At 39.9% G+C, this 27,638-nt stretch overlaps 1 protein-coding gene across 1 annotated transcript in view; it reads right to left on the bottom strand.

Moving 5' to 3' along the window:
- LOC137333415 (dynein axonemal heavy chain 5-like) overlaps positions 1–27,638 on the bottom strand; it is a 150,927-nt gene that overhangs the window by 24,895 nt on the left and 98,394 nt on the right. Inside the window, exons 31-48 of the mRNA XM_067997567.1 lie at positions 25,963–26,086; positions 24,783–24,890; positions 24,023–24,137; positions 22,297–22,473; positions 21,287–21,487; positions 20,266–20,445; positions 19,928–20,065; positions 19,083–19,218; positions 18,207–18,523; positions 17,345–17,500; positions 16,964–17,146; positions 13,909–14,152; positions 13,154–13,268; positions 12,775–12,965; positions 8,050–8,171; positions 5,141–5,293; positions 2,115–2,360; positions 1,366–1,585 (exon numbers count right to left, since the gene is read on the bottom strand). Of these exons, the coding sequence (XP_067853668.1) occupies positions 1,366–1,585; positions 2,115–2,360; positions 5,141–5,293; positions 8,050–8,171; positions 12,775–12,965; positions 13,154–13,268; positions 13,909–14,152; positions 16,964–17,146; positions 17,345–17,500; positions 18,207–18,523; positions 19,083–19,218; positions 19,928–20,065; positions 20,266–20,445; positions 21,287–21,487; positions 22,297–22,473; positions 24,023–24,137; positions 24,783–24,890; positions 25,963–26,086 (3,126 nt within the window). The remainder of the gene's footprint in view (positions 1–1,365; positions 1,586–2,114; positions 2,361–5,140; positions 5,294–8,049; positions 8,172–12,774; positions 12,966–13,153; positions 13,269–13,908; positions 14,153–16,963; positions 17,147–17,344; positions 17,501–18,206; positions 18,524–19,082; positions 19,219–19,927; positions 20,066–20,265; positions 20,446–21,286; positions 21,488–22,296; positions 22,474–24,022; positions 24,138–24,782; positions 24,891–25,962; positions 26,087–27,638) is intronic.

Below are 27,638 nucleotides of genomic sequence, written 5' to 3'. Positions count from 1 at the left end.
TCTGACATCAGTCGTCAGAAAAATGCTGGAATCCATTATTAAGGAAGTGGTAACAGGGTACTTAGAATATCATTATGTGATTAGACAGAGTCAACATACTTTTATGAAAGAGAAATTGTGTTTGACGAATTTATTAGAGTTTTTTGAGGATATAACTAGCAGGGGAACCAGTGGATGTAGTATATTTGGATTTTCAAAAGGCATTCGATAAGGTTGTTATGCAAGATAAGGGCTTATGGGATTGCGGGTAACATATTAGTATGATTGGTTAACGGACAGAAAACAGAGAGTGGGGATAAACGGGTCATTTTCAGCTTGGCAGCAGTAACTAGTGGGGTGCCGCAAGGATCAGTGCTTGGGCCTCAGCTATTTACAATCTATATAATGGCTTAGATTAAGGGACCGAGTGTAATGTATCCAAGCTTTCTGATGATACAAAGCTAGGTGGGAAAGTAAGCTGCGAGGTGGACGCAAAGGGATATAGACAGGTGAAGTGAGTGGGCAAGAAAGTGGCAAATGGAGTATAACGTGAGGTTATTCACTTTGGTAGGAAGAATAGAAAAATAGAATATTTTTTAAATGGTGAGAAACTATTAAATGTTGGTGTTCAGAAAGACTTAGGTGTCCTCGTACAAGAAACGCAAAAAGTTAGCATGCAGGTACATCGAGCAGTTAGGAAAGCAAATGGCATGTTGGCCTTTATTGCAAGGGGGTTGGAGTACAAGAGTAAGGAAGTCTTACTAAAATTGTACAGGGCTTTGGTGAGACCTCACCTGGAGTACAGTGTACAGTTTTGGTCTCCTTATCTAAGGAAGGATATACTTGCCTTAGAGGTGGTGCAACGAAGGTTCACTAGATTGATTCCTGGACTGAGAGGGTTGTCCTATGAGGAGAGGTTGAGTAGAATGGGCCTATACGCTCTGGGGTTTAGAAGAATGAGCGATGATCTCATTGAAACATATAAGATTCTGAGGTTGTTTCCCATGGCTGGAGAGTCTAGAACCAGGGGGCATAGTCGCAGGATAAGGGTTTGGCCATTTAAGACTGAGATGAGGAGGAATTTCATTAGGGGGTTGTGAATCTTTGGAATTCTCTATTCCAGAGGGCTGTGGATGCTGAGTTGTAGAGTATATTCAAGGCTGAGGTAGATTTTTGGACTCTAGGGGAATCAAGGGATATGGAGATTGGGTAGGAAAGTGGAGTTGAGGTTGAAGATCAGCCATGATCTGATTGAATGGCGGAGCAGGCTTGAGGGGCCAATAGGACTACTCCTGCTCCTATTTCTTCTGTTCTGATGTTCACACATGGGAAGCCATTAAAGCATTAAATAAGTGCACATACAAATCTAGAAAATTACTTTTCTACCTGTATAAGTACGTTTCAGACCAGCTTTTAATCCCTGTGGTGGTTCATTGGTAAACTTTATCGACATTTGCAGCAGAGTAATAGGGAATTTCCTGTGGACCTCAGTTGTTATCCACAGTCGGAATGAGTCCTGAATAGTCTCAGTTTCTGTAATTGTGTCCATCAATTCATCCATGAAGTTCAGTCCTAGATGGCAGTTCTGCAGTAATGCCCAGCCTCCCTATAAATGAATCCCCAAAGCCAATTAAATTTATTGCATATGAATTTAAAAACAAACAAAAAGCACAGTTAATATTTAATGGTGGGGGTATGTAGTAATTTATACATCGCCTTATGTTAATTTTTTGGGTTTTTACACTAATGGCTAGTCCCCAAGTTGACTCTCTTTCTGGTTTTTCCACCTTTCGTTTTGGGGATGTGCCTGGCCTTCACTTGGCAACTCTCTTCATTAAGTTGCTGAGATCAGGAGCTTATCCAATTGGAGAGATTGGGAGTGTATCCAACTCTCAGTGGCATCTCATGTTGGTGTTTCAATGTGCTGTGGCATTACACTGGCACAGACGGTGGTTCAGATCTCCACAACTGACAGATTCTTCTTAAGACCATTATTCTATAAAGCTGCAAGGTCTCAGAGAAACGTGTTAACTGAACTGGATCCCCAATTTAAAGGAAACATAGATAAATGTACAATCTTTGACCACTCAAATCTCAGCTTCTGTACATAAATTGGTGAATGATAATCCTCTTACACTTGACATGGTCTGCTGCAGCAATCTACGTGCATATGTCTCTTGTCCCTGACCCATAGAAACATAACGAGTCTCAATTTTCAGTCTCTTTCCAAGAGCAATGATGCGGTCTGTAGGATCAGAACCCATGGAGAGGAAACAGATGAGAGGGGTCCTGGGGTCAGATTCCTCCCAGCTCTTTTCAAGGTCCAGAATGACACCTTCTGCATACTTCTCGCCCATAGAATCGATGATATATTTACGGGCCTAGATATATTAAAAAAATTATTGGAGCTTTTGATTTTAAAAGGCAAATCACATAGTTCACATTAATTGTTCACAAAAAAATTCAAAATTATAGCTAAGTGAAAAATGTTCTGCTATTTTCACTGTATCTGAATACAAATGCAACAGAGTTCTGTGAAAATCACTCCTGTGAAACTGTTGACTCTCTGATAGCCCATTGGGTAAATGCAGCGCCTGATGTGGCACTAAGCCACATATAGCAAACTTTTTTTTCTATGCACAGTTAGCTGGCCTCTGTCAAGGAGGCAGTGAGGTCACTAACATTAAGAAACAGTTACAACTATAATTGTTGTTAGCTTGATTCAGTTGGTAGGATTTTCGCTCTCGCCTCTGAATCAGTCTGTTCCAGGCCTTGAGCACATAATCTAGGCTGCTGCGTTTGCCTACAGAACAACAATAAGTGAATTTCAAAGGCAATTCATTGGATGTGACTCTTTCTAATTGTAGAATTGGGCATTCAACAGTTCTCTTATGTACAAAGTAGATGAAGTTTTAAGCATGGCATCACAGGAGGGGACAGTGATGTGCAGTTCCTGCAAGATGTGGGAGTTTGAAGTAGCAGATGTTAACACGGACAAACACATCTGCGGGAACTGTCTCCAACTGAGTTTATTTCAGTTTAAGATCTCAGAACCTGAGGTGCAACTGGAGACAATTCAACACATATGGGAAGGAGAAAGGTTTCAGAGGTAATCACCCACTGAGAATCAGGGAGCTGGCTGTGGTAGAGGAAGGAATGATGACCATCCAAATGTCAAGGAAAGCAAGAAAGGACAGGCTAGAGTGGGAACATCCAGAGCAAATTACCCTCTCCAACCAGTTTGAAGCACTGGCTTCCTGTATGGAGGATGAGAGCAGGATTATCAAATGGATTACAATGGGGCCAAAGTATATGAGATGGCTCAGGTGGGGTGTGGGAGGGGACGAGATTAGCAATTGAGTTAGGCTTGTAGTAGTAATAGGAGACTTGTTAGTGCCCCGATAAAGTGCTGCAATGCTCTGAGTTTAGGAAATAAACTGGGGAGTTAGAAGCGATCATGACAGGAAGGTATAGATTTAATAGCACCAACAGAAACTTGGTTGCAAACTAGGTAGTAATGGAAAATAAACATAATCATGTTAGAATGTTTTTAGGAGAGACAGAATAGGTATGAAAGAGAAAGGAGTGGCAATATTGGTGAACGAGGGAATGCATGGGATAGAGAGGGCTAATGTACATGAAAAAGAGGTTCAGACAGAGTCAATATGGTTAAAAATCAAAGATAATAAAGGGATTGTTACATTTCCTGCATTACAACAGTGACTACACTTCAAAAAGTACTTCATTGACTGGAAAGCATTTGGGACGTCCTGAGGTCATGAAAGGCAATAAATGCAAGTTCTTCCTTATTAGTGGGGCTGTACTACCTCACAAAGTAAGGAAGGAGCATGAGGAGAGAATCTCAAAAAATATTAAAAAGAACAGTAAAGTTTTTCACAAGCATAACAGGTAAAATGAGAGTTGTTAAATGTAAGCTGGGGCCCCTGAGAGGAGAGGAGAGGAGAGGATAGTGAGGTAGTAGAGGATAGGCAGACATTGGTGGGGATAAGTACTTTGAGAAGGTAACAGATATGGGGAAATGAGTGCATGTAGTGTACATAGACTTTCAGAACGCTTTTGACAAGGTACTACACAGGTGACTATTGGAGAAGATTAAAAGGCATGGAATTAGGGAGAGGGTAGCAAATTGGATTTAAAGGTGGTTAGAAGGGAAGAAACAGAGAGTAGGAGCTTCTCAGAGTGGTCTCTCACAAGGTTCTGTTCTGGGACCTCATATGTTCACTGAGTTGTATGTAGGGCTAGAAGGAGTGGTGTCCAAATTTGAAGAAGATACCAAAATAGGAAGCATAGTAAATAATTCTGAGAACCAAAGGAAGCTGCAAGGGGATATGGATAAGATGGTGGAATGGGCAAAAAGTGGCAGATGGAATTCTAGGTCAGTAAATGTGAGGTGTTACATTTTGGTAAAAAATAAAAGTAATTGTTATACTCTGAATGGGGGGAGGGCTGGTTGATGTGGAAGAGCAGAGACTTCTAGGGGTTCAGGCTCACAACACATTAAAAGCAGCACCTCAGGTGGATAAAGTCACAGAAAAGCTAATGGAATACTAGCTTTGATGGCAAGCGATACAGAATATAAAAGTCAATGTAATGGTGAATCTATATAAAAACCTTAGTAAAGCCTTGTTAGAGTGTAGTTTTGGACTCCATACTACAAGAAGGATGTTGAAGCAATACAGAGAGTACAGCGCAGATTCACTTGGATGTGGCCTGGTATGAGGAAAAACAAATACGAACAAAGACTTGAAAAACTGGGGCTGTTTTTATTAGAACGGGGGAGATTATAGAGTGATTTTACAGAGGTGCTTAAAATTGCGAAGGGATGGGGCAGAATAGATAGAAACAGACTGTTTCCAGTGATTGGGAGTCTACAATGAGATAGACATAGATTGAAGGAGAGACCATGTGACATTTAAGAATAGATTAGATAGGTGATTGAAGGAAAGGGGGATAAAGGGATATGAGAACAGAGCAAACACATAGGATTAGGAATACTGCTTGTGTGGAGGATAAACATCAACACAGACTGGTTGGGCAGAACAGCCTGCTTCCGTGATGTGATTTCTATGCAACTCTACTTCAAAGTGATGATTATTACTGAAGGAATGTATTAGACCAGTTTTTATTTCCAGAGCTCTACCTGTGCAATCGTTCTGTCAGGACACCAGGATCGCACTAATAAGAGTTTGCGAAAACAATCCAGCGATTGATGGTAACCATCAGGCATAAGCTCTTCCTCTTCTGGAGCATCTTTATCAAACCAGCTTTTCCATTGCTTCTCATTTCGAGCAATCTACAAATGTAATAGATAAACAACTGTGAACTACAATTGCAAAAGTACCCTTAGGAAATGGAATTCTTCTGTAAAATTCCATTCACGATAGTCCTCACAGATTAAATACAACTAAAGCTCAAAATTAAAACAATAGTTATGGGGGTAGGTTTTATGGATTAGCACTCCCAGTGCTGAGATTCATGTACTGGGAGCTCCAATCATAATATCAAAGTTTAGGTGCCCTTACGCAGACCACCTGATTTTCCATTCATTAAAATGAATGGCTGGAAAATTGGCCATGCTGCAACATGAGTGTATAACCTTTGTGCCTGATACTCTGATTTGTGCTACTAACACAGTAATCTCTGCACCGGGAATGCTAATTCATAAAATCTACCATTATATTCACCCAGTGAAAATTCATCCCTACGCAGTTGACATTGTTTTAATATAAGCTTGAGCTGAATGTCATCTAGTAGTAAAACAAATAAATGTGGGTAAAGACCAATGGCTAAAACTCTTCAACAGTGTCAGTAAGGAGGAGAGGTGGTTTCATAGATTCTATCTTATTCCATGTAAACTACAATCTGCCAAAATCAAATCTGCTCTAATTCAATTTTTAATTCATCATTTTAAAGTCAGTGCTCTACTCCTGCTGCCAACTTAAAAAAAAGTCTTGTTACTTTTCTTTCCCATTTCCTCTCGAAATGGTTGGTTCCTTGCTAGGGTACAATTCCATGGGCATTAGTTGTCCTCTGGTACCTCACCCACACAATCATTCTTCATGTATTAGTCCAGGTAGTTAGTGTTGGCAAGTTATTTAACAACAGGGAGGGTGTGTGGCAGGGTCGTGTTACAGCCGAACCTAATCCTGTTCCCCACTCTGTGCAAAAACACACTCTTCTAACAGGGGTCACTAGCTAGTGATCAGGAGCAGGAACCTTTTGCTAATTTTTCTTTTCCTTAACCCTGGCATTATGAAACCAATTGAAGCACCTCTACTACCACCTCACACGAGATCACCTAATTCAACACTAAGGATTAAACCCAGCTCCCTACTGGTCTGCATGGTTTTCACTGGATTCACTTGTTAAACCATCAGGGAGTTACCTGCTGCCAATTCTATTCAGTAAAATTCTGCATTGATTTTGTTTTTAAACTATAAAAAAAAATCTGAAAAAGAAATGCAATATTGGATTGAAGTAAACACGATTGTTGATGGTACCGTCTGGGTTTATGATGTAAAATATTTTTTAACAACTGCTTTTAATTTTTACATCACAGAGCCGGGCATCGCTGATACAGTCACATTTCCCAACCTGGCCCCTTTTAATAGAGTTTCAGTTATCCCGGCTTTTAATCCACAAATCCCATGTTTAACCATCACTTTGACGTCCCATTAAACGTACTATAAATCTTCTGGTATCTTACACTTACATTATATTGTTATGAAACTACTATTACAGCTTCACCAGTTTAACACTGAGTGTAAACCACCATGGAATTTCAATAAATACTTAGCCTCCCAGCTCAGAAACATTCAGAAGCCCACTGCGAAATTACAGTTTAAAGCAAGGACAGAAACAAAAGGAATCCAATTTAAAGTGGATTAACAAAAGTGCCTTTACAACAGAGAAGGTATAAACAGATTACAGAAGATTTTTAAAAAAGGGAACAACCCTTGTCATTATGAAGTGTTTGACAGCCTGCCAAAACTAGTATTATAAACTACTTTTATATTGTTCTCGTGCCACTGACTACTGACGTGCAGGTCTCATGCAGTCCACAGCAACCCTGAGCTAAACTCAGCGGATATTTTGAAGAATAATAGTGGTCAAGAAGACTCGTTCTTTTATTAGGTTTTTCTGCATGCCGCCAAATTTTCCTGGGCCCAGTAAACATGCTGTTCCAGCAACAGCATGATTTCTGTCATGACATCATGCCCCACGTAGGAATGAGTGCCAACTCACTGTGGTCATGTCATGATGCCAGTATTTCATGCCTCCCACGGTCAGTCTGCACATGCGCAATATGGTGCTCTCTTCCTAGCTCCCACAGCAGCCGTCCTAGTTCCTTTACAACATGTTTCTTGTATCGCTCGAACATAAAGGGGATTTACTATTTAATTCAATTTTAAAAATCACCCATTTTTATTCTTCCCATTTTTAATTCACCAGCCTCTGTCACCCCTGCAGCCTGCTCCCTGACTATTGTAGTGGAAGGGCCTTCTCCCCACCTCCCTTCGTCATGAGATGGGCACCCTGTTAAGCATTGCCCCCAGCGACCCGGCCAATCGGTAAAACAGAGGTCAAATGTCAAAGCTGGAATTTGAATCTGCAGCCTTGATTGGAAGTTCAAGTCCTTTACCATTAGATCTGCCGGGCCAACCATTAGAGAAGTTAGGAAACACCTCTTCACGCAAAGAGTGATAGTAAGTGTGGAACTCTCTCCCACAAAAAGCAGTAGATGCTAGCTCAGTTAATCATTTTAAATCTGGGATTGATAGATGTTTGCTAGCCAAGGGTATTAAGGGATATGGATGGAGTTAGGATACAGATCAGCCATGATCTCACTGAATGGTGGAACAGGCTCGAGAGGCTGAATGTTCCTATGTTCCATTACTCCTACTAGATCAATCACATCAAAGAATTTTACATAAATATCATGCATCAACATTTGCCTAATTTTTAATCCATATCTTGACAAAAGAAAATTATTATTATACACCACAATAACATATCCGACAACATTCAACCAGTTGCCTTTGACATTACCTGGACAAGGATGTCTAAGAACTGATGAAGTTTATTAAGTTCAACTAGATTCAGCCAAGTCATATCAAGAATCCATTTGGCAGGTTTATGAGGACAAGTTTTCAGATCCAGAGAGGCACCACCTGTAATTCACACAAGACAGGGATACATATAATATGCAGATCACATTCAAAAATATGATACATTCAGGGGAATAATGCTTAGCAGCTCAAAGAGACTTAAAGACAGAAGTATGAGATAAAATAAATATCATTCCTCCCCCCCGACAAAGTACTTTCCCGATATATACTCAAACAAAAAACTAAGCTTTGGGGTTTATGGATTTTATTTGATAAGAAAACAGCAAATTGTATTCTGGTTGCTTGCTGTAAGACACCAGATGGAAGACACATATAGCGCATTACATTCTTAAAATCAATTACTATTTAGGGCTCTGTTATATTGCCACTTTGGCATCAATGCAAAGCGATTTTGGATACGCAACACACGAGTAGTAGTGTAACTCAGGAGATTGCTGAGCACACCTAAAACTGTGAGGTTTGAGACGCCCTCCAGGCGACTGTCTCATGCTAGTTTGAGTTTGCACCGACTGCAGTATAACTCCAGTCTCTGTTGAAGGAGTGTTTTCTAATGTAAGGAGGTTAACCAGAAGAGAGATACTTCCTGCATCTGTTCTGTCATAAATGTTAAGTATTCTAAGGAAGAAACTAAGGGGGTAATTTTGACTTTGTGCGATAGTGTAAGGAAAAGGAGTGATCGGGAATTGACAGCCTGTTTTACATCCATGGAAATAAAAATTGGGAATGATGTAAAATGGGCTAACAATTCGCTACCACCTGTTTTACACTATTGCAAAAAGTCAAAGTTACCCTCTAAATGTTTAATAGCAACTTTAATTAAATACATTAAAAGTTCTATAACATGACAAGATAAATATAGACGAGCAAGACCATTCAGCCCATCTTAGTTCATCCATCTGGAAAACATCTGCAGTTAAACCATTCCAGCTTCCAGCTATCTCTTAAATGCCTCAAGGGTTTATGCCTTATTAACAAATCCCACATTAAACCAAATACGTTTCCTATCCAATTAAAAACAATATCATCATTGATTATGTTGCAAATAATTTGTAAAATCTATGTTATGATATCATTGCTATAACGGAAACTTGGCTTAAAGAGGGGGATAATTGGCAGCTCAATATCCCTGGATATAGAGTTTTCAGGCAGGATAGAGTGGGTGGTAAAAAAGGAGGGGGGTAGCATTATTGGTTAAAGAATCAATTACAGTTGTGAGAAGGGATGATATGCTAAATGGATCATCAATCGAGGTCATATGGGTTGAGCTAAGAAATAAAAAAGGGGCAGTCACACTACTAGGAGTGTACTATAGACCCCCGAATAACGAAAGGGAGATAGGAGAACAAATATGTAGGCAAATTTCTGAGTGCAAAAATAAGAGGGCAATAATAGTAGGGGACTTCAACTACCCTAACATCAACTGGGATTCAAACAGTGTGAGGGGCACAGAGGGCGCAAAATTCTTGATCGGTGTCCACGAGAACTTTTTTAGCCAGTACGTGACAAGCCCAACAAGAGGGGATGCAATTCTAGATTTAGTCCTGGGAAATGAAGATGGGCAAGTGGGTGAAGTGACAGTGGGTGAGCATATTGGGGAAAGTGACCACAATTCAGTTAGTTTTAGCATTATTATGGAAAAGGACAGAGTTAAATCAGGAGTAAACATTTTAAATTGGGGGAAGGCAAATTTTACAGAACTAAGAGGTGATTTGGCAGAAGTGGACTGGACACAACTACTTGAGGAGAAATCAGTGGCAAGCCTGTGGGAGGCACTAAAAAGTGAAATTCTATGCAGACATATCCCCTCAAAGAAACAGGGTGGCACTGCTAAATTTAGAGCCCCCTGGTTGTCTAGAAGTATACGGGGCAAGATAAAGCAGAAAAAGAAAGCTTATGACTGTCATAGAAAACTAAATACTGCGGAAAGCCTAGAGGAGTATAGAAAGTACAGGGATGACGTAAAAAAGGAAATAAGGAAAGCAAAGAGAGGGCATGAAAAAATATTAGCTAGTAAGGTTTACGAAAACTCAAAGATGTTTTATCAATACATTAAGAACAAGAGGATAGCTGAGGAAAAGGTGGGACCTATCAGGGATGATAAGGGTAACTTGTGTGTAGAAGCAGAGGATGTGGGTAGGGTTTTAAATGAATATTTTGTCTCTGTATTCACAAAGGAAAGGGATGATCCGGATGTAGTAGTTAAAGAGGAGAGGTGTGAAATATTGGATAAGGTAAACATAACGAGAGAGGAAGTACTGGAGGGACTGGAATCCTTGAAAGTTGATAAGTCACCAGGGCCGAATGGATTGATTCCTAGGCTATTGAAGGAAGCCAGGGAGGAAATAACAGATGCTCTGAGGATCATTTTCCAATCCTCACTAGATACAGGGGAGGTACTGGAGGACTGGAAGACTGCAAGCGTAGTACCATTGTTTAAAAAGGGTACGAGGGAAAGGCCGAACAATTATAGGCCGGTCAGTCTTACCTCGGTGGTGGGCAAACCATTAGAATCAATACTGAGAGATAGGATAAACTGTCACTTGGAAAGGCATGGTTTAATCAGGGATAGTCAGCATGGATTTGTTCAGGGAAGGTCATGCCTTACAAATCTGATTGAATTCTTTGAGGAAGTGATGAGGAGGATTGATGAGGGTAGTGCAGTGGATGTTGTCTACATGGATTTTAGTAAGGCATTTGACAAGGTCCCACATGGCAGACTGGTCAGAAAGGTAAAAGCCCTTGGGATACAGGAAAATGTGACCAATTGGATCCAAAATTGGTTCAGTAACAGGAAACAAAGGGTAAAAGTTGATGGATGTCTTTGCGAATGGAAATCTGTTTCCAGTGGTGTGCCACAGGGCTCAGTATTGAGTCCCTTGCTGTTTGTGGTATATATTAATAATTTGGACTTGAATGTAGGGGGCATGATTGGCAAATTTGCAGACGACACAAAAATTGGCCGTGTAGCTGATAGTGAAGAGGATAGCTGTAGACTCCAAGAAGATATCAATGGGTTGGTGGAGTGGGCGGAAAAGTGGCAAATGGAGTTCAACCCGGAGAAGTGTGAGGTAATGCACTTAGGGAAGGCAAACAGTAAAAGGGAATACGCAGTAAATGGGAATATATTGAGAGGGGTAGAGGAAGTGAGAGACCTTGGAGTGCATGTGCACAGGTCCCTGAAGGTGGCAGTGCAGTTAGATAAGGTTGTGAAGAAGGCATACAGAATGCTCTCCGTTATTAGCTGAGGTATAGAATCCAAAAGCAGGGATGTAATGATGGAACTGTATAAAACGCTGGTAAGGTCACAGCTGGAATATTGTGCACAGTTCTGGTCACCACATTACAGGAAGGACGTAATTGCTCTGGAGAGAGTGCAGAGAAGATTTACAAGAATGTTGCCAGAGCTTGAAAATTGCAGCTACAAGGAGAGATTGAATAGGCTGGGGTTGTTTTCCTTGGAGCAGAGGAGGCTGAGGGGAGACTTGATTGAGGTGCACAAAATTATGAGGGGCCTAGATAGAGTAGACAGGAAGTACCTGTTTCCCCGAGCGGAGAGTTCAAGAACTAGAGGACATAGATTTAAGTTGATTGGAGCAAGGATTAGAGGGGACATGAGGAAAAACTTTTTTACCCAGAGGGTGGTGGGTGTATGGAATTCGCTGCCCAAATTGGTGGAAGAGGCAAGGACCCTCAGCTCTTTTAAAAAGTACCTAGACCAGCACCTAAAGTGCTGTAAGCTACAGGCTACGGACCGGGTGCTGGAAGGTGGGATTAGAATGGGCACCTGGTTGTTCTTCTTTGCCGGCGCGGACACGATGGGCCGAATGGCCCCCTTCTGTGCTGTATCTTTTCTATGGTTCTATGTTAGATAACAATCATGCTCCTTGGTTAATACAGTGCTGTTACAAATTATGGTCTGTAACTATAAATTTCAGATCCCCACCAAATGAACAAAGTGGTTAGGGACACTTTTTATATGCTGAGGGTTGTTATGATATGGAATGCCCTCCCAGAAACAGTGGTGGAAGCAGAATCCATAATAGCTTTTAAAAGGGAAGTGGATAAATATTTGAAAAAGAAAATATTAAAAGGCTATGGGAATGGGACTATGCAGATAGCTCTTCCAGACAGTTGAATGGTTGAATAAGTTGAGTTGAATGAGGCTGAATGGCCTCTTTCTATGCTATAAAATTCAATGATTCTATGATGCAGCTATGGTCTTTGGATATTTAAGTGGATACAGTATTGATCAATCAGATATCTGTACAGCACCTGGTCTAACTAAATGCTTCTGAGGAGAACTGTCCTGAATTTCTTTTTCATACACTTTACCCTCAATTGAATCCTTTTATTAAGTAAAATTTCAGAAGTTTTTAAAATGGAGGGTGAGGGCATGCACATTTTACAAAACTAACCCAATTGTAATTACAGAATTTTGGCATTAAAAATAATGTTCTCCGTGTCATTGCTTATTGATAAGGAGCAATGTGGTAGACTCTTCTTGCAGCAAAATTTAAATATTCAACCTGGACTACAATTAAGGACTGGTTCTTGTTCCAGTGCTCTCCAATTTAGACATCATAAAAGCATTTTAACAAGTTGTAAAAGTTGGGGTTCCACTTCATCTAAATATGAACCAACATACCTTTAATGAGTGTGAGAAATTCCTCATGCTTAACTTTGTGGCACTGCATGTCAATTTTCAGAGTGAGCAAAAGTGTGAAAAGGAACTTGTGTTGTTCATACAATCCACGAGCAGTGTATGTGTAGACTTCATATGTCATATAATCAATAATGCACACTATTCGCTTGCTTGTGAATGGACTTTTAGTGGACCTGGTGGAATTGGTTTTGAAAAATATTAAATGTAAAAACTATAAAATTCTATTAAATATTAAAGAACTATTAAATACAGCATGCATAGATTATTTTAAAATCACGTTGAAAATTAGGGTGAGAAGGGCAGAAAGAAAGAAAATAAGTGCGATTGGCGAATCCAAGTAAAGAGGAATGTGGTACCAGACCTGACTAGTGACAGGTCGAAGATCCCAAGGAATTGCCTCAGAGAAGTCTGATACATCACATTCACCATACTCATCTCGACGATCAAGAAATAAAGGATGCTGCCTCTTGTAGCAACTGTATGAAAATAAAGAGATGTCTGGTAATTCACTTACTATAATGGTAATTTATAGCAGCACAAAATTAATGTCAGATCTAAATGGTTTCCAGCACCTGTGCCCTAAATATTGCCCAGAAACACATGGTAACATCGTTAAAAGAATTCCTTTTTTGTTAAAATGAATATTGCCTGAAATATTATGCAACCTCAGTCTTGCCTAGGTTCAATATTCTTTCAAAGAATTCGGTCAGGAAATGAGATTCCAACTTTAACATTGTCCACTTTATTATGCATTGACACATTAAATTTTTTAGTTTCAAACATTCACTTCAGGAAACTGTACTGAACATTTTAGAAAGCTGCGCAACCTTAAAAAAGATATATTGATAGGCCAGATTTTAAAATAATTAAAAACTAAATATGGCATAGATGAACACTCAAAGAGTTAGCCTAAAGCTAAAGTCTAATTCAAATTTTGAACTTTTTCAATTGCTTCAGTCAGCTCTTCAAAGCCAAAGTTACGACCATTAGAATCTGAATAAATTCAATTTCAAAGATCTAAAGCTGAAGCCTCAAATGCTTAACCCATTAAAAAAAAACTAAATTTATACTTTGCTGGACTCGATGCATCATATTCCGCAGAAACTTTTGACCCACCTGGTCGGTATTCCTCCCTGGCAGTATTTATTTGCATTTCTGTCTCTGCTGCTGTCTTTAACTTTTCCGTTACTTCTTCAGCTGTCTGCTTGGTGTCTTGAAGAACGATGATCAGGCTTTCATCATCCACCAGGGAACCCTGCGTAGTTGTTAAACGGTAAAGTAGGTTATCTTCTAACTCCTTCATCTTCCTTTTATTTGCAGTCACGTCCTCCATCAGGTTTGTTCGCTCTCTCTCCAGTTCCTTAAAAAAATTGCAGACAGAATTATTTACAGTGTAATCATGGAGTAAGGTCTACCCTCGGATTTAAAAGAAACACCTCTGCTACTTAAGAATTTTATGTCCTAAAAGCTCAATGCACATTATTTTATTCAGCTGTATATTTTGACCACTGCATTTGACATTCTAAACTGTACAAACTAAACCTTATCTTCCTTTCTTTTCGTCTCAATAGTTTTAATTGTTTGTCAAAAATTCATCCTTACTACAGGCTCCAAATGATGTCAAACAACAAGAGTGAAGATGGTAATTTCTGAGAATATGCAGGTAGGTTTGGGTAGAAATGACTGGAATTAGAATGCATCGGCCTACATAACACATTCAAGGTATCATTACACCGACAAGATAATTCAATGTGTGAAGTACTCAGAGATGTTCTGACAATGATAAGATGTTACATAAATATAAATGTTATTAATAGTAAGAGCCCTGTACCTGGGTCAAATGGCATTCATATAATTTCCTATTTATTCCTTTCCTAATGTTTTATGATCCAGGGAAGGAACGGCTTCCAACTCCTGCAGCTGTGTGACCATTCTTCCCCTGGCATTCCGGCAAAATACCCACAGGGTAAAATTCACGCTTTTTATTAATAATTCCTAAATGCATGATATAGTTACAGTCTATTACATCGAGTTACATCAAAACTCCAGCACTGAAACAGGTCATTCAGCCCATCTTATCTATGCTGGTGTTTGTGCTCCACATGAGCCTCCTTTCTCCCTCATGTGTTTATCTAGCTTCCCTTTAAATGCATCTATGTTATTTGACTCAACTACTCCTTGTGGTAGCCCATTCCACATTCTTACCACTCTTTGGGCAAAGAAGTTTCTCTTCAATTCCCTATTGGATTTATTAGCGACTATTTTATATTTATGACCACTAGTTTTGGACTTCCCCACAAGTGGAAACATTTTCTCCAAGTCTACCCTATCAAACCCTATCATTATCTTACAGACCTCTATCAGGTCACCCCTCAGTCTTCTCTTTTCTAAAGAAAAGAGCCCCAGCCTGTTCAGCCTTTCCTGATAAGGATATCCTCTAAGTTTTGGTATCATCCTTGTGAATCTTTTTTGCACCCTCTCCAATGACTCTACATCCTTTCTATAATATGGAGACCAGAACTGTGCACAATACTCCAGGTGTGGTCTAACCAAGGTTCTATACAAGTTTAACATAACTTCTTTGCTTTTCAATTCTATCCCTCTAGAAATGAACCCGAGTGCTTGATTTGCCTTTTTTTATGGCCTTATTAACCTGCGTCGCTACTTTTAGTGATTTGTGTATCTGTACCCCTAGACCCCTTTGCTCCTCTATCCCGTTTAGACTCTTATTATCCAGGCCTCTTTATTCTTCCTACCAAAATGCACCACCTCACACATATCTACATTGAAATTCATTGCCAATTACATGCCCATTCTGCAAGTTTATTAATGTCCTCTTGCAGTTTGACGCATTCTTCCTTTGTATTAAATACACCTCCAATTTGGTGTCGTCCGCAAATTTTGAAATTGTACTTCCGATTCCCGAATCCAAATCGTTAATGTAAATTGTGAACAACAGTGGTCCCAGCACTGATCTCTGTGGAACACCACTTCCCACCTTTTGCCAGTCTGAGTAGCTACCCTTAATCCCTACTCTCTATTTTCTGTTTTGTAGCCAGCTTGCTATCCATTCTGCTACCTGTCCCCTGAGTCCACATGCTCTGACCTTAGCCATAAGTCTACAGTGTGGTGTCTTATCGAAGGCCTTTTGAAAATCCAAATATATTACATCTACTGCATTACCCTTGTTTACTCTTTCTGTTACTTCTTCAAAGAATTCAGTAAGGTTGGTCAAACATGACTTTCCCTTCTGAAATCCATGCTGACTATTCTTTATTATATTTTCATTCTCTAGATGTCTTTCTATCACATATTTGAGTAAAGATTCCATCAGCTTTCCTACCACCGATGTTAAGCTAACTGGCCTATAGTTCCCTGGACATGTTCTAGCTCCCTTTTTAAATATTGGAATGTTATTAGCTGTCCGCCAGTCCTCTGGCACTATTCCGTTTTCTGGTGAATTATTATACATATGTAATAGTGACTCTGCTATCTCCTCCCTAACATCTTTTAATATTCGGAGATGTAATCCATCTGGACCAGGGGTCTTAGCCTCCCGTAGTTTCATTAGTTTATTAATTATCTCTCCCCTTTCTACCTTAAATGTTTTAATGTCTTTTTCGACCTCTTCTTCTAATGTCCTGCCCACCTTGTTACTCTCCCTGGTAAATACGGAGGCAAAGTAACTATTCAATACTTCTGCCATTTCACTGTCATTACCTGTGAGTTTATCTTGTGCGTCCCTTAGTGACCCTATCCCTAGTCTAATTTTTCTTTTGTTATTTATGTGTCTGTAGAATACTTTACTATTTCTTTTTATATTCCTTGATAATTTAATCTCATTGTTCCTCTTTGCTTTCCTAATTGTTTTTTTGACTTCTTTCCTAACCTCTTTGTGTTCCCTTTTGTCACTCTTTATGATCTATGTACTTAGTGTATCCATTTTTCTTTAGTTTCAATTTTACCCTTATCTCTTTATTCATTCATGGTGTTTCATTATTGGCTAGTTTGTTCCTGCTTTTTAGAGGAACATATTCTTAAGAATATATATTCTTAATAACGAGGTGACAAATCATAAACCTTTGGTTTGAAAACAACTCTGCAATTACTTTGTAAATGTCCTAGACTGTTCTTGCATTTACCATATCATTAATTGAAGGATTTTCATCACCTGTTTCTCAGTGAGAATGGCTCGTCCTAACAGTTGATCCTCCAGGCCTTTAATGGTGACGGTAAAGTCAATAATTGAAGTCCGAGCACTTATTTCTGGAGTATAAGCAGGATTTGCCAGTTTTGTGGTAATGTACAGTCTGAAACCACACATGACATCCATCTCCTTATCTCCTATTTTTACCTGCAGAAAAGACATCATGAATTTTGGGCAATAAATGCTGGCCTTGCTAGCGATGTCCATATCCCAAGAATGAATATTTTAAAAATGTACCATTTTGGCAATTGTGCAATATAAATGTTACCAAACAGACGAAGTGAACATCTCATTTAGTTTGTGTCATTTATCTACTCAGAGAACACTATTTAATGTAAAGGTTACCTTATATGTGGAACCAGTTTTGATAAAGTTTTTCTCCAGCACATTGTCCACAGCGGGGTCCAGTTCTTCCCCTACATCCTCAATTAATAATGGTCTTCCCAGTGAAAGGCAGTCCTCCAAGTGATTTCTAAAGTACTTATGATTTAGTGATGTTACCTGGACAAAAGGGGAAACACTTATTTTGCATTATATAGCACATTACATTCTCCCATTTATAGGTTTTATATTCTAGAAACATTCTCATTTATGCAAGATACATCTAGTGGAACAATTCTAAAACCTTTACCATTTTTTAATTGCCCTCTATACCAGGGCTTGCAATTCTGCTTTCTCTTTTCTGCCCCTCCTGTAGTCAGGAGCTTTGATGGGCTAAATGATCTTTTCTGTTTTTTGTCTGTTCTTCTTTCTCTATCTACTGTTGCTGTAGATTTATAGCTCTCCTCTCCTGTTCTGTACGCCCCTTCCCATGGTGCTCTATGATTGACCGGCGGACAGTACCACTACAAAATGGAAGAGTGAGTTTTTCCTCCCCCAAATATTTCACCATCATTAACCTACTGGCAAAGCCAAGTGCTGTGAAATGCCAAATATTACCAGGGCAATTTAAGTGTCAGGCTGCTTTGTACTTGCATTTATAACCTTCTGACTAAAAGTCAGTGTTGTTGCAGCTAGGCTGCCTGCTTAAGTGGTTCATTTTAATTACTCATAATAATCCATTTGAAAAACATTCATATCTACTTCAGTTGGATTTCACAGCATTATTAGGGTATCATACTGTGACTTGATTGTCATGCTGTAACACTGTAAGATGACCTGCATGTACTGGAAACATATATTTATCACCATAGTTCATGTCTGCTACCTGAAGTTCATTCTTAGCTTCTTTGTTCTTTATCCAGGTTTTCCCTTGAGCCTGAGGATCAATCAACAGTGGGTAGCGAGCTGCCTTTGCAACAATGATTCCATTTTGGATTGAGAGGTCATCATTAGGAAGGCCTTGCAAGTTCCACTCTCCAACTGTGGGTCCATCAATAAGCATCTCTGAGACATTTAGATTTGTGGTGAATGGAATTTTATGTAACATTATTTCTTGCTGCCATTTGTTTGACAATAGGTTTCTAAATTCCTGGTTGAACGGACCCGAGTAGGACAGAAAAGCTGTGGCCAGCAGAACATTACCTGTAACAAACATAAGGACATAAAAAAGCATGGAATGAGCAAATTCCAAACTACTCCATCATGGACTCTGTCCCATTAAAGTCTATTAAACAGAAGAAAAAAAAACTACTCTCCTTTAACTTGTCTATTGCAAGGCTTAAATCTGCTTAAATTTCAACTGGACTATTTGACTGAGTAAAAGAGTATCAGAAGAAAGGAATGACACCATCCTTACAGAGAACTTAAAGGAATACCATCTTCAGGAAAAAGTGTTTTGCAAACCTTTTTCCATTTCCTCACAAACCAACAACGTCCTAATGTAATTTGTATTGGTATAGAGCATTGCACCACCTGTGTGACATCACTGTGGTGAAAATAACGCACTGTTCTTCTATCTAAACATTTACAAACATCTTTTCCTAGAGACAATGCCCTGTTATTGTAGTTTACTCATCATTATCTTATTCTGTCTTAGTGCTATCACAAGACACAACATTTTTCATGAATTAGGCAGGTTGCAGTTCTTAAAAAATAAGGACCTGTTTTCATAGTGTGAGACAATTATTTATTTGCTGCTTACCCACAAGCCTTTTCTCCTCAGCAGCAAATTCTTTGCTTTGTTCAGTCCAACGTGCTTTCTCATCTGACAAACCATCTATTAGACTTGAAGCCATTTGCATCTTCTGCCGGCAGCGCTCAGCATCCTCTAGTAATGTCTGAGAATCAAGTCATGAAATTATTTCACCAGTCACATTGAGTATTAACCTCCCTTTCTATATCAGGTTATTAACGTGTTCCTGCGATCCAAATGAACACCGTCTATTGAACGAGCTAAGGCCAGAGGTTACCTGCAAATTCATAAGAACTTGAATTGAAACATAATTCACACCAGTTCCCCCTTTTGGTACACTCAAAATTTCTTTTATTGAGGCCGCAAGCTTGTCTTTTTATGAAGGATACACGATCACAAAGAGTAAATTGCTGGACTTCTGCTGAATCATCAGGGAAATTTGCCAAGTAAAAGTTGGAGGGCAAATCAACTCAACATGCATGGCATGGATGGGGAGAACACAAGCAAATTTAAAAATGCAAACAATCTCTCATAGCTATTGTGGCCCACTAAGGAAGGATATCAAGAGATGGGAGGACAAGTTGGGTAAAGGAAAAGCTGAGAGACCTAAAGTAATTTTGGCTTCCCCTAATTCTAATACAGAATTTGAATCCGTATAGTTAATATTAAAACAAGTTCGGGCCCATCAGAATATGATTGAGGTTGCTTGGACCTTTGTATGTGGCTTCTTGTAATGTCCTAAGGTCGTGAAAGGTGCTATATAAATGCAAGGTCTTTCTTTCTTACAAACTACAACAAAATACTGCCAATAGCACAAAATAATTCAGTCAAATAACTAGCAGTCTCCCATTTACCTGCTTCTCTCTCATTGCTTGTTCATATTCCGACTGCACAATATCAAGCTCAGCTTGCTTGGCATCAAGCTCACACTGAGCCTTCTTCAGATCCTCCATGGCAATGGCCAAGCGACTTTCCTGTACGGTAAGGGTTGCCTTGAAGATATTGAATAAAGCAGTTAGAAATGGCAGCCATCACAGTACAGCACGATAGTAAACATCTGGTTAAGCTTCTAATACAAGTTAAAATTAAATATCAGAAATCACCTCTTTTTAGATATAAATTGACAGTTTTAGTGAAAGTTTAAACAAATTCTATGGTGATCCTATTAGTGTTGTATTAAAGTGTAACAAACCTTAAGCGGTAACACTTCTTTATTTATGCCATAGAAGTAGGCCATGGCTTGAGTCCAGGAGCAAAGACCAGCAACATTACCACAAACCCGTCTGGCAACATCAATGTTATAATCTGGCATTTCAAAATATGGACAGAGCAGTTCTACAGTCTCCTCATTGATGCTGTCCTTGGGAAATTGCTATGAAAACAAAGGAATCATTTTGATGACAGATAAATACGAAAATGTTCAATTGGGCTCTCAGGGATTGGTACATCTGTCTAGTCCAGGACAGGTCCTCACCTTATTTTTGTTACTAAGTTATGGACAATGTTGGATGAAACAAAAACAGTTTGAGACACCAAACATTCAGTACAGCCAGGCCACGTGCCATGCTTAAGGGCTTTTTACTATCCCATGATGATATACATATCTCGGCTTCCCTTTATACACAAGTAATTAAAGGCATTTAAATCAAATATCCGCCAGGCAGCAAGAGCCCAGAATTACAACAAGCAGCAAGCTCTGGACAATCTCGTGGCTGAAGTGGGAAGGAACAAAATGAGCCTGAAATTGTCTCTTCAGTTATATCAGTTTCTATCCAGTTGGTTGTCAAGCTACCAGTTCCACTCTTTCCAGGATGGACTTCCCCACCATCACCACAACTACTTTTCCAGAAGCTCAATGTAGTACAACTGGGAGGGAGAGAGAAATCTTGGGAGTAAAAGGGTTTATTCATTCTTTCAGATGCCTTGATGTATAAAACAATAGGATTCTTTTGTTTTCCCTATTAATTAGGCCATTAAACCCATTAAAAGTCTTTTTTTTAGAAAAAAACAATTTCACCCGTAATTTCCAGAAAATTATATTTTTTTTGAATTGACCTTTGAGTTTTTGAGCAGGATGAAATCATCCACTTTCAACAAGAATGCTTGTAGAACACATTGCACATTTCCTGACTACAGATGCCAGTGTACTGTTATCTAATGTGTTATTTAACTATATTAGTCACTACTGAGAACCCCAGTTCAGTTGCATTTACCTGTAATGCTTGTAGTAGGTTACCCGCCATAAGTTTCAGTGATTCCTGCCATGATGGTATAACACAGTTCCTTTCCACATCAAGTTTCACTGGGTTCAGCTTCCTTTGGCAAAGCAGCAGCACACAGTCCATTATCCTCATGATCAAATGAGGGGGGTGACCAAGTGTTCGCACTAAGGTTATGTCTGCTGGTTTAATTGTCTGAAATGTTTAGAGGGAATGGATTAAAACGTTGGGTGCAAGACCTCGGCATCAATAAATGACAATAAGATGAAGTACATTCTGACTATTTCACGGCTCCCTGCAGCATGTACCTCTCCCTGTCCAAGGGAGCAGGCGCCTGAGAAGCTTTTAGAGGTTCACCAATGCCTTTCTATATTCAGACATTTAGAGGTCCCTGAGAGAGACTGGATTTGAATCGCTGTCTAAGTATTATCTTTCTATATGAAAGCATCAAACCTTCCCCAACAACCTTATCAAGTTTGGAAACTCATTATGTAGGTCCGACTCATTTCCCACCTCTTTGTGACAAAGCACATTCGCAGAAAAAAAGTTATTTTTTTAAAAATTGAAAGCAAGCATACTCTTGAGTTAGCTTAAACAGAATTAAATCACCTTAGGAAAGTGCATTTTATCAAACTGTCAAACATACCCTTATAAAGAGAGATGTGGTATAAAGACACATCACCGACTTTCAGCTTCCCTGTTAGAAATTCTTATACTTTACCCTGAGGCTGCTTCTCGCCAGCAGTTTCAGACTTTTTTTATAAAGATAAAAAGTCCTCTCAATCTAAATGAATACAGCATCATCGTACATATTTTCAAAATAACATCAGGGAGTATTAACACTTGGGATTAAATGCAGTAAGCCAGAAATGCACATAACCATTTAAAATGCCTTCGGGCTGCAAGTATTTATTTGAACTGTCACTCTTTTACAATATTTTGTATGTGATTTTTGTCACAGAAATACTTTCACAGATTTGACACTACATGTAGCCCTTATTCACCTGCAGCGCAGCCTCAGCTTCCTCCAGTGCTGGTCTGGCAGCTTCAAGTTTTTGCTGAGCCACTGCCTTATCTGCAGATATACTGTCCACAATCGCCTGGGCTCGGTCTTTGACCTTTTGTACTTCCATTTTCACTCTCTCTGAAGCCTGAGCCTTCACAGTCACCTCTTTCAGCACCTATGAAACAACAGTTAATAACTGTAATTATTAATTACTCATATTAGTGTAAAGGATCTGTAACTAGATTTCCTTCCAACTTCACTCCAACTTTTCAGTGCACTGATGTCCTTCTGCAACATCAAACTGGCGCCTGATATGTATGTATGTATGTATATGGTGGCAGAAATACATTTTAGCACATCCAAAAGGATACATGTTCTGAATCAAGTTGTGCTGGCAATTCCAAAGCTGTATGGATGTGCAGTAAAGGAAGGTCGGTGTCTACGTTTGTGGATTTGTGATGCTATTTGCAGCCGAAGAGCAATTTTATTCCTCCGCTTTTTAAATCTTTATTTTCTCCTCTTTTTAATCCATTCTGTCCTACACCTACTCTTCATGGCTTTTTTGAAGGACAATCACCAACAACAACAACTTGCATTTATATATTGCCTTTAACATAGTAAAACGTCCCAAGGCGCTTCACAGGAGCGCAATCAGACAAAAATTGACACCGACCAAAGAAGGAGATATTAGGACAGGTGACCAACAACTTGTTCAAAGCGGTAGGTTTTAAGGAAGCTCTTAAAGGAGGAGAGAGAGGTGGAAAGGTTTAAGACAGAAATTCTTGAGCTGAAGGCACTGCCACCAATGGTGAGGTGAAGGAAGTCGGGAATGCAGAAGAGGCCAGAATTGGAGGAATGCGAAGTTCTCAGAGGATTATGCGGCTGGAGGAGCTTACAGAGATAGGGAGAAACAAGGTTATGGAGAGATTTGAACACAAGGATCAGAATTTTAAGTTTGAGGCGTTGGTGGATTGGGAGCCAATGTAGGTCAGCGAGCACAGGGGTGATGGGTGAACGGGACTTGGTACGAGTTAAGATACGGGCAGCAGAATTTTGGATGAGCTCAACTTTAGGGAGGGTGGAAGATGGGAGGCCGGTCCGGAGAACATTGGAGAAGTTGAATAAATCAGAAACTGTATTGGGTGAAGAACTGTAGACTCAGGCTTGCATCTTACTAATTTGTGACAAGTGGATTGAAACCATTTCAAATGTTTTGGCAGATTTAGATTGCAACTTCCATGTTTTAGCACAGGACATCAAACCCAACTTCTAAAATTTATTCTAATATTTGTTGTGGAAGAACCCATGTCCTGGGACAACGATTTTCAATGCATTATGATCATTCTTAACTTATATGTTTAAACCTTCCAAAATAGAATAACTGGGAGTAGGGGAAACGAGAATGTCCCTTTATCTTACTAGAGCTACAGTAACCATTCCTCCCTGACACTACTATAGGATATTGCAGTCTCAGTGATTATGGTATTTAAATACATTCATTAATCTGCATCATGCAATAGGGTGTGAACAACAGATTAGTGACATCCTGCACAAAATTGCACAATTAGTACTGGTTCTAAAATATATAGTTGGAATAGATAATCATTTTCAAATGTATGATGGAATTAGAAACCTCCCAAGAATAATATTTTGAATAAACACAAAAAAAATGAAATTGGTGCATTTTAACTTCTCTTCATTGAGTTAGTTGCACACCTCATTACCATATCAGCCTTGTCGTTGGCTATTTTAAGTTCCTTTTCTTTTATTTCCAGTTCTTTCGTGAGAGCCACGACAGATTCCGAGGCTTCCTTCAACTTCTGCAAACCAGTCTTCATTCTTTAGGAGGAAAAAAGACAAAATCAACAGAAAGAAAACAGTTTGATATAAACTGAGTAAAATGGCCATTGTAAATGCTAAACCTAGCTCTCATCCTCTTAGGTGTCAGCCGTGGCTCAGTGGTAGCACTCTCACCTCTGAGTCAGAGGGTTGTGGATTCAAGTCTCAGTCCAGAAACTTGAGCATAAAATCTAAGTTACCATTCAAGTACAGTCGTGAGAGAGTGCTGCACTGTCAGAGATGCCATCCTTTGGATGAGATGTTAAACCGAGGCCCTGTCTGCCCTCTCAGGTGGACGTAAAAGAACCCATGGCACTATTTTGTAGAAGAGCAGGGGAGTTAACCCTGGTGTCCTGGCAATATTTATCCCTCAACCAACATTACTAAAACAGATTACCTGATTATTATCACATTGCTGTTTGTGGGAGTTTACTGTGAGCAAATTGGCTGCAGCGTTTCCTACATTACAACAGTGACTACACTTCAAAAAAACGTACTTAATTGGCTGTAAAGTGCTTTGGGACTTCCTGAGGTCGTGAAAGGCGCTATATAAATCCAAGTTCTTTCTTTTCCAATAATACATGTGATATATTTTTAAATAAAAAAAAGAGAACCCATATTGCAGGATGAGCCAGTTTACGTCACCTTTCTGCCACAGTCTGCAGTTCTGACCGTTTCTCCTGGTACACAGCTTTATAGACCTGAATGAAGGACAGATAGGATTTGGGTGTAACATGGGTTGAACGCCGATATCTGTCAATGGAAAATCAAACTGGTTACACAAGTGCAATTAACAGTTTAGTACTTGTGACAAAATTTGTAGGAAACACAATTTACTACCTACTTGTCTTACAGCTTCTGCGGAAAACATTTTATGAGAACATTAACATATACATTTAATATTAACACATATATTTAACTGAAACTGTTACAGATAACCTCAGGTTGATGCCAATCATGTTCTGTCAGGTTATTGTGCTGCAGAAACCAACTCTATTGTTTACACAGAATTGCAGGCGTCACTTTCACATCTCAAAGTCATGTTTCTTATTTCTGGATAACTGGTATACACACAACGCACCAACCAAAATAAAACTGATTATTCTTCTCTCCCCAATCTAATCAACCATAAGAATGGCTATGTTCAGGTCCAATTCTTTTTGAAATACAATTCAACTGAAAATAAATGGCAAAAACATAAATAATGGCTAAAAATTAAACTATTCTGGAGAATCTGCAATAGAAGGGCCTGCCCTGAAATGGATTCATTAAATATCTGACATAAAAACGGAGGGGAATCTGATTCTTGAGACCTTTCCCAGATGCAGGTTACATGTTGGGTATCCATGCTTCAGCATGTGGCTAAACAGATTCACACGCTAACCATCAACTAAAGAGTCAGCGTAACTGAGGATAACTTCTGCTGTTCAAGTTTTCTGAACTTCAGAGGTTCTAGATGATATGGCACATCACTACTCTGGAACCTAGTCAAAAATTCCAGGGGTTTTGAACATATACCTATACTAGTGATGTTAACCAGGCTTACGGTATCTCCTCCACATGAATCACTGAGTAAGCTGCCCTTTTCATGTTTGCAGCAGAGCAATGTTGGAGTGTAAACGTGACTATGTCATATGTAAAATCTGCACTGCAGCAAACAATGCTTCAATCAGCAATACCCTGGAAACCAATTTACTAGTACCATCATGATGACCTTATTCATACCATTCAGACATAAGCACCCTTATATTAAAAGGTTGCATTATTTTCCATCTGTAATTTCTCTGAATTCATTGGCTATTTATCAGTCAGGAAGTTGACTCACCTTTCGAAGTACAACACACATTTCTCTGCTACACCATCTTGGAAGGTACCCATGCACTCTACCACTTGCTGTTTCACCTTCATAGTGCAATCAATCTCAAATGGGGACAAGAAGTGTTCGGACACTAAAGATAAACAAGTAACATTTGTAAAGTCTTAAAAACAAGACATTTTAAAATAGCTGCCATTTTTGTTGTTGCAGAAGGCTTCTGTTAACTGGACCACATTGTATCTCTGTAATAGATAGAAATAGACTGGGAATACAGCACCTACCTGCAATAGAAAATACAATTGGTTGCAGGTTTACAAAGGTTTTAAAATAACTGCACACAGGGAATAAGTGGTGCAGTGGGTGAGTCATTGGCCTTTCACCTTTGGGTCCTGGGTCTGAATCCAATGAATTCAGGATAAAAGTCTTACATGTCTGCTGGCTGAAAGATTCCTATGTGAAATGTGTTTTAACAGACTCAGTCAATTCTGTGCCCACAGCACAAAACTGCCCCTAATTTGGAACTGAAGGATAAATTTTCCAATTGCATGTTCCTGGGGCAGGGCCTCGCTGAACAGACGTATTGTGAAATCGTGGACACACAGCCTGTGATTTTCAGTCTGTGGAAAATCATGGGTCATCCATGTGACATTTCGTGATACGTGTTCCCAGTGGGCCTTAACCTTATTTCTGGATTTGCCGTCCGAAAGCTGCGCAGTGGGCGGACTGCGCACCCGCATGGCAGACTGTCAGCTGGAGCGTCTGGATCTAAAGGGCCTTTGCTCCAATGGAATTTCCTGGAGCAAAGAGCCAGAAGACCCAATGGAGCAGCACAGGGGCAAGGCTGCTCCGAGATTCAGCAATGCCTCACTTCATCTGCTGCTGGCCGGGGTGAGGAGGAAGAGGGAACTATTTTATCCGGCCGACAGGAGGAAGTGCCCTGCCTCTGCCATCAAGAAGGCCTGGCTCAAGGTGGCAGAGGAGGTCACCACCAGCAGCAAAATCTGCCGCACTTGGGTCCAGTGCAGGAAGCCCTTCAATGACCTAACTAGGTCAGCAAAAGTGAGTACACTTACTGATTCTCCTATATTCCGTGTTGCACCTTACCATACCACCCCCCCCCCAACTCATTCTGTGCTGCCAAGACTACTCCATCACATCACTCCTCACACCCACTTAAGGCTCATCCTCAACTTACCTTCACTACCTGAGCACTTCCTCACCTCCCCATTAGTGACCCCACCACTACCACTCACCCCAATCCTCATCCACTGTCATGGCTCTGTCTCATACCCACCCTCTGTTGCATCTCTTTCACGGTCAGCCTCACCCAAACCAATGCATTCATCGGTTGGCCACTTCACCATCACTAACTCACACGCCTGTACTTTCTCCCCTTCTGGGAGAAGGGAGCTCAGAATGCACGGGAGAGGGCGAGTACTGGAGGGGGCCACAACAAATAGTGGTCCTCATGGACTCGGAGAAGGAGGCCCTGCAGATCAGCTGCACCCTCGAGAGCCTGTCTGTCGGGAACGCCGAGACTGGCACCCCACAAACGTCTGGTGACACAACTTTAACATTCATCACACACAACATGAATTAATGTTAACAAAGCTTGGCATGTTGAACACTTCAGTATCTGTGATGATGCTTAATATTGCCGTCTGTTCTCATACAGACCATTCAAC

Source organism: Heptranchias perlo, chromosome 16 (genome assembly GCF_035084215.1).
Source record: "Heptranchias perlo isolate sHepPer1 chromosome 16, sHepPer1.hap1, whole genome shotgun sequence".
In the NCBI taxonomy this organism is placed as follows: domain Eukaryota; kingdom Metazoa; phylum Chordata; class Chondrichthyes; order Hexanchiformes; family Hexanchidae; genus Heptranchias; species Heptranchias perlo.
Note: the sequence above shows the minus strand (reverse complement) of the source record. Positions and strands in the feature narration are given on the sequence as shown.